Consider the following 12,859-nt stretch of genomic DNA (forward strand, 5'->3'; position numbering starts at 1 on the left):
TCAATTCAGGAACAAGCGGCATTTGGTTGTTGATACAATTCCATCTGTAAGTCCTAACTTTAAATTTAGAGAAGAAATACACTCATTGGATTAATATTATGGGTTGGGGTTTCTTACATGATTCCTAAGTCCATCGACTATTTAGTTTTGATACAATTTACAGCTATGATAGCAGGACTAACACAGGCAGCCCTGGTTTAGGTATGGTCTTTAGTTTCAGAAAGTCCATCGGTCGTGTAGCTGGCTGTCATTGCTAAATCTGTTGCTTGCAGAGGCCTCAGAGCTCTGGGTTTGCCTAGTAGAGTCCTCACCATTTAAGCTCTTCCTACATACTGGGCCTGTGTCATGCAGTTCTAGCCATGGCACGATGCAGCTGCTGTGGAAGAAGTGGTTGCAGGGTAACTGCCGGACTTTCTCCTCAACTGTGTAATCCTCCTTGCACACTGGACATTCTAAACCCGTATTGACTTGTTCCTGAGTTACTGTCACTGTTGGGAGAGACATGATCTTCTCCTTGTCAGCTGGAGGGGGACCTGTGTTTTCCAGCTGTCCCAGAAGCTGGGTTACAATGGCATCAAACCCTGTCTGACCCCAGGCATAGTCCCCAGGGTTGGAGTGCAGCATCCCGCTCCAAGAAAAGGGGTGTGGTATCCAGGCATGGCAGAATTTGCAAAAAATCCTGCAAAGATCTGTTGTATATTCCTTCAATAGCTGGTGACCTGTCGGGACAGGTACTTTCCTGAGACCTGTATCTTCTTGTCATTGGCAACCTTGGAGGCCGACTTGGTCCCCAAAAGTCAGTGTGAGTTTGGTGACCTCTCTCATTGGCTCTATTATCTTGGTCCAGTGGATTGCTGCTTAGAAATGGTCTAAAATTTTGTAAAAACATTGTGTGATCCAGATGGTCCCAAAGCTCGGCAAAATGTGTTGCTGTGCTATTGTCTGTCCGGCTTTCAACACCACCTAAAAAAACTGGAATCATCTGTCACTTCCTCAATAAAGCCTGATTCACATCTGGGACATATATATTTCGGTAGTTTGGGATTGACCTCGCCCTTAAAAAGTGGCAGAAGAAACGGTTCGCGGAGACAGCGGAACCAGCGTCCGCCCCCACCGCCGAGGCCTCAGCCATATTTCGCCTCCGCTGAGAATGTCCTAAAGGGCAGCCGGAGGTCCCTCCCCAGGCCGCTACCTCCCCACCACGGTCACCGCCTCCATTGGGCGGCCGCTGCCGCTCCAAGGTCCAAGGAAGTGTTTTAATATTGCAAGCTTTGCATAATCCATTACTTCAATTGTAAAATTAATGATCACTTAAATGCATGCTTATAAGTTCTCTGAATCAGTTTCTAGGACTCACAGGGTGTACAGTATAAGATCCCCGCCACTTAGCACTTTTATCTACTATAGCAATCACTTGTTAGATTAAATCAAACTTTTTTTTTTTACTTTGCATATATTTTTGTTTTTTATTTGTTTTAAATACCAATAAATATCTCTGGTGTTTGCATCAACTTTTCTTCTGCTATTACCTCTCCCTTTTGTTTGCAAAATACTGCTTCTTTAAAATTGAATACAAATGCATTTTCCTATACAAAAACTTCGTAAACCTCAGTCTTAGTCAGAGTTCTTCTACAGACTCATAGTGTTATATAACGTTACAGGGCCAGCAAGCAACAACATATTTATTATCAATTAAAATTGAATAAATATACCAATAATTGTCTGGCTTTATAAAGAAAACAGAAATATGATGTTAGAGGTTTGATTTTTTAATTGTTTTCAGAACCAAAAGGTCTTCTAGCCTCTCATGTAGTTTGAAGCCTTAACATATTTGCAGTAACAACTTCCTCTCTATCCTCCTTAATTCACATTTTGAATATTCTGCCACATCTCTGTGCCATAACATAGACAACAAGTAAGTGACATAAATTGATATACTCATAAAAACAGAATAATGATTTACATATTATTTATTACTCTAATTTTAATGATATGTATTATTTCATAACATAAGATTTCAGGGAAAAACAAGATCAGACATTACATTTACCACTCTCAAACATTTACTTCTGGGTCTCCTTAAAAACAAAACCTTCTCATATTAGAATGCACTAATACAAATTCAATTCTTAAACATCACCCAGAAGCAATATTACTTGAATAAAAGGAATTACCTATACTTTTATTTATGTCTTATTGCCTAGTAAAAGCAAATGTTGAAAATGAAGTTTTGAGAAAAAAAAAAAGACAAGAGTTTTCTGTGAATAATTCCTGACCAGTTGGGTCATATTTGGTATAAGCCACTAGAGAGGCTGTTTTAGAAATATTCTTTCTGCCTATGATTTTTATGGCAAGTCCTTAAGGTATAGAATGTGTTCCATATTATTTATGATCATAGTGTGCCAAACTAATGAATTAAAAATAGTTAATGTGGGAAGTCAAAAAAAGAAAAAAAATGATCTTTGCCAAGTTGGAAGAAATGGGCTGAGACATGTGTTGTCAGTATGGAGCAGGGACATTCATCATGTGTTCTGTCACCGTGTATGGAGGATCGTGACAGTGTGGACACAGATAATTTTTAACAGATGTTAATGTAAAAATACATTTTCACTGTTGCCAAAATTTCAGGATTCAAACAGATAAGGTTTGATAGTTGTATTAGTGATTTTAATATATTTTCTAATAATTTACTCTAAAATATATTTAGGTACAAACAAAAGAAATTTCAACAAACTAGATTTAAATGGGGTATAAATCCAGGTATGTGTTTGGAGAGCCACAGCTCAGACAGAATCACAAAGAAACCAGCTCCATAGGAGCCCTGCTTCTGCTACTTCCCAGGGGCCAGAGGATTATTCTATTTAATGCCAGATAGAAAAATATTATCTGCTTTTATACTTATTTATTATGAGATAGATGAATTTTCTTGCATGCAAATAAAAAATCATAATTTAGAACAATGAAACTTAAAAAAAAGATAGCAGATAAAAGTAAAACTAAGATTTGCAAATGTGAGAGATAATGAACAGAATCTGACTACTCATTGGAACAGATACCAAGCCAAAAATACACCATTCTACAAGGCTTTCCTAACTGAACACATGCAAAGTGCACATAGTGCAACATTTTGTTGCTTAGTTGTATCTTGAGTATACTACTCATACAGACATTTGTAATTTTCTACTTATGCTAATGAGAAATTTTATGTTATTATGTTAAGCATGCTATATATTGATGAGAGTGATCATGTGGCATAAAATAAGGTTTGACTCCACAGTTTTCTAGCATTCATTACCACACAAATGACTCTACATCCTATTTGTATTGCTCAATATTCTATTAAGCTTATACCAACCTGAAATCTTTATTTCTACTGGATAATTTTGATAATGTACATATATAATAAACAATAAAATAGAAATATTAGCACAAATTAATGCATATAAAAAAGCATACTAATTTTTATGCCTTATACAGGTTGTCACATATTCTTTAAATTGTTCTATGGTTTACAGATTTACTTAACATCTGTTCCTAATAATACCATGATAGTTATAATAAGAACACCATGTTTTGCTTTTATCTAATACAGATTTTTTTCCTCACATAATATATCCTGATTACAGTTCCTCTCCTTCTACCCCTTCCAGTTTTTCCCCTTCCATCCAGATCTACCACTTTCTGTTTCTTTTTAGAAGACAAATAGGCTTTTGTAGGATTAATAATAAAAAACAATATACTGTACAATAATACAAGGAGATAAAAGAAAAACTAACACATTGGAATTAGAGAAAAACATACAAATAGAAGGAAAAGAGTCCAAGAACCCCCACAAGAAACAGAAACTCATTTGTTCAAGCATGAAGAATCTCATAAACACAATAAACTAGAAACCACAATATATATGCAAAGAAACTATAGGATCAAAAGAGAGAAAAAATATAAAGAAAACAAAATAAAAAGCAAAAAAATAAAGCAAATAATAAAATTTAATATAAAATAAAAATTCAAGACAAACAACAACAAAACAAACAAACAAACAAACAAAAAACAAAAGGAAGAACCCTGACAACATTATGAAACGAGAAAAGTCCAAAGATGCGTTTAAATTTGTGTTCTTTTGGCCATCTTCTGCTAGGTTCAGTGAAACTTTCTTGTAGAAAATTAAGCATTCATTTGCAAGTAGTTATCAATTGGTGATTGCTTCTGAGTGTCCACGTCTCCTTTCAACTCTAGGGCCCTTTCTGGTTCACAACTGTGCAGGCCCTGTGTATGTTGTCTCAGTCTCTGTAAGTACATATGAGCTTTAATCATACTTACTTAGAGGGTCTTGTTTTCTTGGTGTCTTCTATTTCCTTTTGTGCGTATACTTCTTCTGCCTCCTCTTACATGTACCCATGGAGCATTCTTTTTTGTAAACAATAACATAATATTCTCTTTGATGAGGATGCCATCATATATTTAGCACATTATACAACACATACTGTCTGTATTTTATAAGTATCACATAGTAAACATACTTGATTTATCTGTATCTTGTATACTTCCTTTATTCTTACATATACTTGTATCTACACAATTTTGATCATTTGAAGAATAAACATTCTTGGAAAATCCTTGAAAATTCTTGAATAATTCTTCAAGAATAAACATTCTTGGAAAACAATTTGGAAGCAGTTAGTGTATTTTACTCTCTAGTGTTAATAAGGTGATTTATAAATTGTTTACATCTGTTTTTCTTTGCATTTTTAACCTCTAAGAATATGATTGATGAAAATCAGGTTACAATCATATATATATATATATATATATATATATATATATATATATATATATATATATCATACTTTATTGTATACATAAATATTCATACATTTAAAAGTCTGTAGTTTAATACTATGTTTGTTTACCAAAATAATAGTAGCATTTTCTCTTCTAAGGTCTATGATCTTTCTAAACAAAGGTTTGCAGGCTTTGATTTTTGTAAAATCTACTTTTAATAAGGGTTCTCAAATGCTATGACCACCATTCTATTCCACTGTCCAAAGGTAGGGGAGAAAAGATAGTAAATAGGACAAGGGGATGTGGACCTGTTTGGAAGTAGTTCCATGAAGTAATTCTAATCTCTGTCAGGATATTACCAGTTTAGTTCAGTAGTGTCAGGATACCAAACAGGAATCAGCAATGGTAACACAATCCAGAAGAAACCACTAGACCTCCACCAAATTGTCATGAGTCAGCAGGAGCAACCAGGACCAGCCTGGATGCCAGGAGAAATTCTCTGTCATCCCTCTCTCAACAAAGTCAATAAAAGCAAAGACAAAAAACCAACAAAGTGTTGCAAAGCTAACTCTATAGTGTGCTATCATTATCCTGTGAATCTCATTTATATTTTCTCCAAACATCATGTGTCCACCAACAAATCTTGCCTCAGCAAAACACTATGTGAGTAGGCCTTACCATGTGAGTCCATGTCAGCAAAACACCACTTGAGTCTGTATCATCTGACATATTCAGAAACTTCTACTTCATCATAGGTTCTTTACTTTACAATAGGGTCAATTACATACAAGTTTCACCTATAAAGGCTTTAAATCCAATCAGAAAGTAGGTGTATCTTCCCATGATATTCATGCCACTACTGAACTTATGGCTATGTTTTATCTGGCTAACTGCATTTGTAGCCCACATAGTTCACATCTATATAAGACTGATGTTTAATTTTCTCTTCAGTAGCATTCATAGCACCTTCCAGTATTATGAAAGCAATTCAGTATGGATGAAGCTCCCAGGTAAGGACCAGTTTAATATCTCCATTTGCTATTACTTAGTTATTTGGTATGTGGAGAGCTCTTGGTTCCTCTTCAAGCATATTTGCAAGAATATTTACATTGGACTAGGACAAGGAAGTAGGCTCAAGATAAATACAGCTGAGAAATGTATTGCTTGTATCTTGATCATCTTGATAAGTCCCTGAATACAGTAACAAAGGGACCTTTGTTTATGCCTTCTTTGTTCCTTGACTACTTCATTTATGCCTTGTTCATCCCTTGACTACTTTGTTTATGCTTTATAACTGGCCATATTCCTTGCATGTACCTAGAATGATATTAAAGAAGACTTGGAAAAGTTAAACTTGCATCAGAACTTGCTAGACTTACACTATTGTGTCTAATTGTCTCCTTTTCCTTTAACCCTCACTCCCTTCCTCAAATCTGTTTTGACTGAATGAGCAGGATTTGTCATTGGTGTCTTCAGGAGTAGGGTCATATTGTTGAGATTTGGAGAGTAACTAAGAGCTCTTACAATCATCTCTAATGTTTAGGGATCTTTGGGAAGTCACTGGTAAGAAACTCCAAAAAAAGTAACCCATTTGGAGGCCAGGCCTTGACCTTTCCTTTTCTGAGCACTATTAAAGTCATTTAGAGCTCTGTCAATTGGATTTTTTGGTGTTATTTTTGATTAATAGAACATGAAATAAAAATTGAATTGGCCTATATTTATATTACAACTTTTGATTGTCTTTCTTTTTAAAGGTCTTCCAAGTCAATCCTTAGGAGTTTATATTTAATACTTTTTTGATACTTTGGGACTACTTAGTCTCCAAGCTTGTTTCTTTGTGTAATCAGTGCAATGGTGGTCATAGAAAACACAACACAGATATTTACTGAAAACGTTGTTGTCCTCTCTCTACCATGTCAATATACACATGCATATATATAATAATACATAATTAAATGTAATAAAATATTTTAAAAAACAATAATTAACTTCTTCAAAGTAGTATTTCCTTGTGTTCTTACAAATTGGGTTAATGTCAGAATGAAAATATGGAACAGTGGGAACAGTTGTAATCTTAGAACTGAAAATTTGGTTATTTTAACAAAGAGATTATCCACATTTTGTAAACTCAACTTGTTTGAATTACTTAAGGCTCTTCTAAAAGGCTGAAATTACAATGTCACCTGACTAAAGAACTCACCTGTAATTTACTTTGATACTCACAAACTGAGCATATGAAATTAGATTAAATGATGGCAATTAAACTAAAACAGGTTTATTGCTAATAAATAATTATTTCAAACTTTCTTCATGACAGAACATAACTTAAGGCTATATTATATTCATAAAGAATTTAAAATTTGTAATGACATTTATATTTTATTTAAACATTATACCTCATATAACCATTAAAAACATCACATGAGGATCTCATGATTCCCATGCTGACTTAGTAACACTAATGATCAATCCTATATGTGAAATGGTCTCAAGTATTTCTTCAGTGGCTCAATATTCTCTGTTATTTAACAAACTATTATTTTATGCTTATGACTGTTTTCCATGGTTTGAATCTAACCAAGCAAGTGAAATTCCTATATGACAAGAACTTCAAATCCCTGAAGAAAGAAATTGAAGAAGATCTCAGAAGATGGAAAGATCTACCATGCTCATGGATTGGCAGGATTAATATAATAAAAATGGCCATCTTGCCAAAAGCAATCTACAGATTCAGTGCAATTCCCATTAAAATCCCAACTCAATTCTTCACAGAGTTACAAAAGGAAATTCTCAAATTCATTTGAAATAACAAAAAACCCAGGATAGCAAAAACTATTCTCAACAATAAAAGAACTTCGGGAGGAATCACCATCCCTGACCTCAAGCTGTACTACAGAGCAATAGTGATAAAAACTGCATGGTATTGGTACAGAGACAGGTAGGAAGATCAATGGAATATAATTGAAGACCCAGAAATGAACCCACACACCTATGGTCATTTGATCTTTGACAAAGGAGCTAAAACTGTCCAGTGGAGAAAGGACAGTATTTTCAACAAATGGTGCTGTTTCAACTGGAAGACACATGTAGAAGAATGCAAATTGATCTATTCTTATCTCCTTGTACAAAATTCAAGTCTAAATGGATAAAGGACCTCCACATAAAACCAGATACACTGAAATTAATAGAAGAGAAGGTGGGGAAGAACCTCGAATACTTGGGCACAGGGGAAAAGTTCCTGAACAGAACACCAATGGCATATGCTCTAAGATCAAGAATTGACAAATGGGACTTCATAAAATTGCAAAGTTTCTGTAAGGCAAAGGACACTGTCAATAGGACAAAACGACAACCAACAAATTGGGAAAAGATCTTTACCAATCCTTCATCTGATAGAGGGCTAATATCCAATATATACAAAGAATTCAAGAAATTAGACTCCAGACAACCAAATTACCCTATTAAAAAATGGGGTATAGAGCTTAACAAAGAATTTTCAATGGAAGAAACTATGGCTGAGAAGCACCTAAAGAAATGTTCAGTATCCTTAGTCGTCAGGGAAATGCAAATCAAAACAACCCTGAGATTCCATCTCACACCAGTCAGAATGGCTAAGATTAAAAACTCAGGTGATAGTAGATGTGGAGAAAGAGGAACACTCCTCCATTGTTGGTGGGACCAAAAGACGGTGTAACCACTTTGGAAATCAGTCTAGTGGCTCCTCAGAAAAGTGGACATAGCATTACCTGAGGATACAGTTATACCACTCCTAGGCATATACCCAGAAGATGCTCGAACATATAACAAAGACACATGCTCAACTATGTTCATAGCAGCCTTATTTATAATAGCCAGAAGCTGGAAAGAACCCAGATGTCCTTCAACAGAGGAATGGATTAAAAAAAATGTGATACATTTACACAATGGAGTATTACTCAGCTATTAAAAACAATCAATTTGAGAAATTCCTAGGTAAATGGATGGAACTAGAAAATATCATCCTGAGTGAGGTAAACCAATCACAAAAGAACACACATGGTATTCACTCACTGATTATTGGATATTAGCCCAGAACCTTGAAATACCCAAGATTCAACTCACAGGCCACATGAAGCTCATGAAGAAGGAAGACCAAGTGGGGGTGATTCGGTCCTTCTTAGAAGGAGCAACAAAATACTCAAGGGAGCAAATATGGAGACAAAGTAAGGGACAGAAACTGAAGGAGGGGCCGTCTAAAGACCATTCCATCTGAGTATCCATCCTATGTGCAGTCAACAAAGGTAGATGCTGATGTGGAAGTCAGGAAGTGCATGCTGATAAGAGTCTGATATGGATGTCTCCTCAGAGGTATGCAAGAGTCTGACATATTCAGAAGCAGATGCTCACAGCTAACCTTTGAACTGATCATAGGGTTCCCAGTGGAGGAGTCAGAGTGAAGACTGTAGGAGTTGAAAGGTTTTGAGGCCCCATGAGGAGAGCAACAATACCAACCAACCAGAGCTCCTAGAGTCTAAACCACCAGCCTGGGAGTACATAGGGAGGGATCCATGGCTTCAGCTGTATATGTAAGAGTGGAGGGCCCTGCTGGGCATAGGTGGGAGAAGAGATCCTTGGTCTCATGAAGGCTGGACACCCCAGGGGGTGGGAATTTGTGGGTGGGGAGGTGGGAGTGGGGTGGGTAGGTTGGGGTACATCGACAGAGAAACAGGAAGAGGGGTGAGGGGAGAGGGGGTTCTTGGGTGGGTGGGGGATGGGGTAAGGGGATAACATATGAAATGTAAATAAAACATCCAATTAAAAAAAGAAACAAGAGTGAACAAAATGTAATAATAATTTTAAATTTTGTCATAATGATGAAAATGTTAAAGTATAAAATGGAAAGACTATAAAACAAAATTCTTAACTGAGATAACAAAGCTAGCTTGGACAAAATGGAGTCATTAAACATGAAAATTAATAAATATTAATCAAGCTAGAAATATAAGGGAAAAGTGAGATGTAGAGAAAGGAGATGAACACAAGAATGATCTCAAGATGAATGTCAGTCATTCTAGCCTAAGTGCAATAATCTCAAAAGAAGAAATAGAAACAGGGAGGAGAAATATGACAAGCTCATATCTGAAAATTTTCCAAAAGAGATGAAAGATATGAAGCCATAGATTGAAGAAATTCAATTTAGTAGATGAAATGTTATCAACTCATAAATGACCTAAATAAAAATATTCAAAGTGCCCAAACTTAAGGATAAAGATAAAAGATTAAGAGAAAGATTATATTAAAAATACTAAGAGTGTTTATATATATTCACACATGTACACATAAAATATAACAGTCTTCCCAAGAATTCACATAAGTAATAGAAACTCAAACAGATAAAATATTTAAGACCCCAAAGGAAAGCTAAACAAGACAAAAACCAGCCTGAAATAATCCAAGTAAAATAAAAAACCTTTTAAAAACAAGAGATAAATTATTTTTTAGAAGATAAAAAATGTATTATTTATAACCATGAGTCTTTACAACAAAATTTTAAATATCAGGAAAAACAATATAATAACACATAGAAACTTGAATTCACACAGCTAGTAGAAGGGACCTGAGGAAAATGCAAATGAAAATGTAAAATCTATGAGGCTCATTTTTTTAATCGTAATTGTTGTATTGATAACAATTAATACAATATCCATTGTAATCATCATATGCATGGACTTATTGTAAACTTAAAATGATGTTACCCTAGGTGATCATTGTTAGATCTTCACTATGAGATAAGCTTATTGGTTATCATAATGGAGGGTCTCCAAGGTTAAAGGCACTGGCTCCTCTTCCAGAGAACTCAGGATTGATTTTCATCTCCCGTATAGTTGCTCACAATTGTCTGTAATTTCGTTTTCAGGGGCTCTGACAACTTCTTCTGGCTTTCATGGGCACCAGGCATGGTGTGCATAAAAACAAACAAAGCACCAATATACACAAAATACATAAAGTTCAGTTAAAATTATTGGCTTTTTACTTGAAGTACAAAATTTATCATTTTTTAAATTTTAGAAAATCTATGATATAGGATATGTTTTTGAAAACCTAGAAGTCACAACAATAACCTGGGACATTAATATTAGGATTTTACAATACAAAATATAATGGTTTTTCAGAAGTGTACCTTGTCCTCAATTTATATATATGTTACTAGAAAGTTGTAGTATGAAGGTAACAATTTTAATTCTATAGTTTTCCCTGTTTGTTTAGATACAGATGTAGGGAAAGCAAGTTTTCCTACAATCTTTAATAAATTAATAAATATATAGTAGCAAGACATTTATAAAAACATAATGCAAATGCAATAGAGTTAAAAGTGAACAAGGCATGATGGAGAGTATTTCGGGGGACTCCTTCTGAGGGGTTACTGTTCTTCCTCTTTTGTTTGTAAAGTCAATTTTTCAGAGTTCTTGTAAAATCAGGGTAGAAGCACCAGCAGCCGCTCCTTCGACATTCAAAGAGTCATGAAGACACTATTTAAAAAAATAAAATATGGACAGCCATTGCAGTACATTGAGCTCCATAGAGACAGCGCCGGGGCAAGCGAGAGCCGGACGGGCACTAGGCGACTCTGTGCCTCGCGGAGGAAAATCAACTAAACATGGGCAAAGGAGATCCTAAGAAGCCGAGAGGCAAAATGTCCTCATATGCATTCTTTGTGCAAACCTGCCGGGAGGAGCACAAGAAGAAGCACCCAGATGCTTCTGTCAACTTCTCAGAGTTCTCCAAGAAGTGCTCAGAGAGGTGGAAGACTATGTCTGCTAAAGAAAAGGGGAAATTTGAAGATATGGCAAAGGCTGACAAGGCTCGTTATGAAAGAGAAATGAAAACCTACATCCCTCCCAAAGGGGAGACCAAAAAGAAGTTCAAGGACCCCAATGCACCCAAGAGGCCTCCTTCGGCCTTCTTCTTGTTCTGTTCTGAGTACCGCCCAAAAATCAAAGGCGAACATCCTGGCTTATCCATTGGTGATGTTGCAAAGAAGCTAGGAGAGATGTGGAACAACACTGCAGCGGATGACAAGCAGCCCTACGAGAAGAAGGCTGCCAAGCTGAAGGAGAAGTATGAGAAGGATATTGCTGCCTACAGAGCTAAAGGAAAACCTGATGCAGCAAAAAAGGGGGTAGTCAAGGCTGAAAAGAGCAAGAAAAAGAAGGAAGAGGAAGATGATGAGGAAGATGAAGAAGATGAGGAAGAGGAGGAAGAAGAGGAAGACGAAGATGAAGAAGAAGATGATGATGATGAATAAGTTGGTTCTAGCGCAGTTTTTTTCTTGTCTATAAAGCATTTAACCCCCCTGTACACAACTCACTCCTTTTAAAGAAAAAAATTGAAATGTAAGGCTGTGTAAGATTTGTTTTTAAACTGTACAGTGTCTTTTTTTGTATAGTTAACACACTACCGAATGTGTCTTTAGATAGCCCTGTCCTGGTGGTATTTTCAATAGCCACTAACCTTGCCTGGTACAGTCTGGGGGTTGTAAATTGGCATGGAAATTTAAAGCACGTTCTTGTTGGTGCACAGCACAAATTAGTTATATATGGGGACAGTAGCTTGGTTTTTGTTTTTCTTTTCTTTTGGTTTTATTTTGGGGTTTTTTTTTTTCCATCTTCAGTTGTCTCTGATGCAGCTTATACGAAGATAATTGTTGTTCTGTTAACTGAATACCACTCTGTAATTGCAAAAAAAAAAATTGCGGCTGTTTTGTTGACATTCTGAATGCTTCTAAGTAAATACAATTTTTTTTATTAAAAACAAAAAAAACAAAAAAAACCAAAAAAAAAACAAAAAATAAAATAAAATAAAATATGTATTAATAATCTCTTTTATCAAAGGACTGTTATAGAACAGCCAGCAACTAATCAGACTGTATCATATATCGATTAATAATAGCTTCTTCTACTTTTGTGAGATTACTCCTCTTTTGTTAATTGATTGTTGAGGGAAATTAGGATTTATATCTCTCTTGAGAATATTGAACAGAGATTTAAATTCTTTTATGGAGAGCTTAAAATAAGATCTTAGCCAATTAGTATCTCCT

At 35.4% G+C, this 12,859-nt stretch overlaps 1 protein-coding gene and 1 pseudogene across 1 annotated transcript; one reads left to right on the forward strand and one right to left on the reverse strand.

The window, feature by feature from the left end:
• Positions 1 to 216: 216 nt before the first annotated feature.
• On the reverse strand, positions 217 to 1,132 carry LOC114619680 (annotated as a pseudogene).
• Positions 1,133 to 11,419: 10,287 nt separating this feature from the next.
• LOC114619681 (high mobility group protein B1) lies at positions 11,420 to 12,040 on the forward strand (the record flags this gene model as incomplete). The annotated part of the gene is made up of 1 exon (XM_028765554.1): positions 11,420 to 12,040. A coding segment is annotated over exon 1 (621 nt), but the record flags the coding sequence as incomplete, so codon positions are not given.
• Between the last annotated feature and the right edge of the window lie 819 nt (positions 12,041 to 12,859).

Source organism: Grammomys surdaster, unplaced genomic scaffold, assembly GCF_004785775.1.
Source record: "Grammomys surdaster isolate TR1022 unplaced genomic scaffold, NIH_TR_1.0 165, whole genome shotgun sequence".
NCBI classification, from domain to species: Eukaryota; Metazoa; Chordata; class Mammalia; order Rodentia; family Muridae; genus Grammomys; species Grammomys surdaster.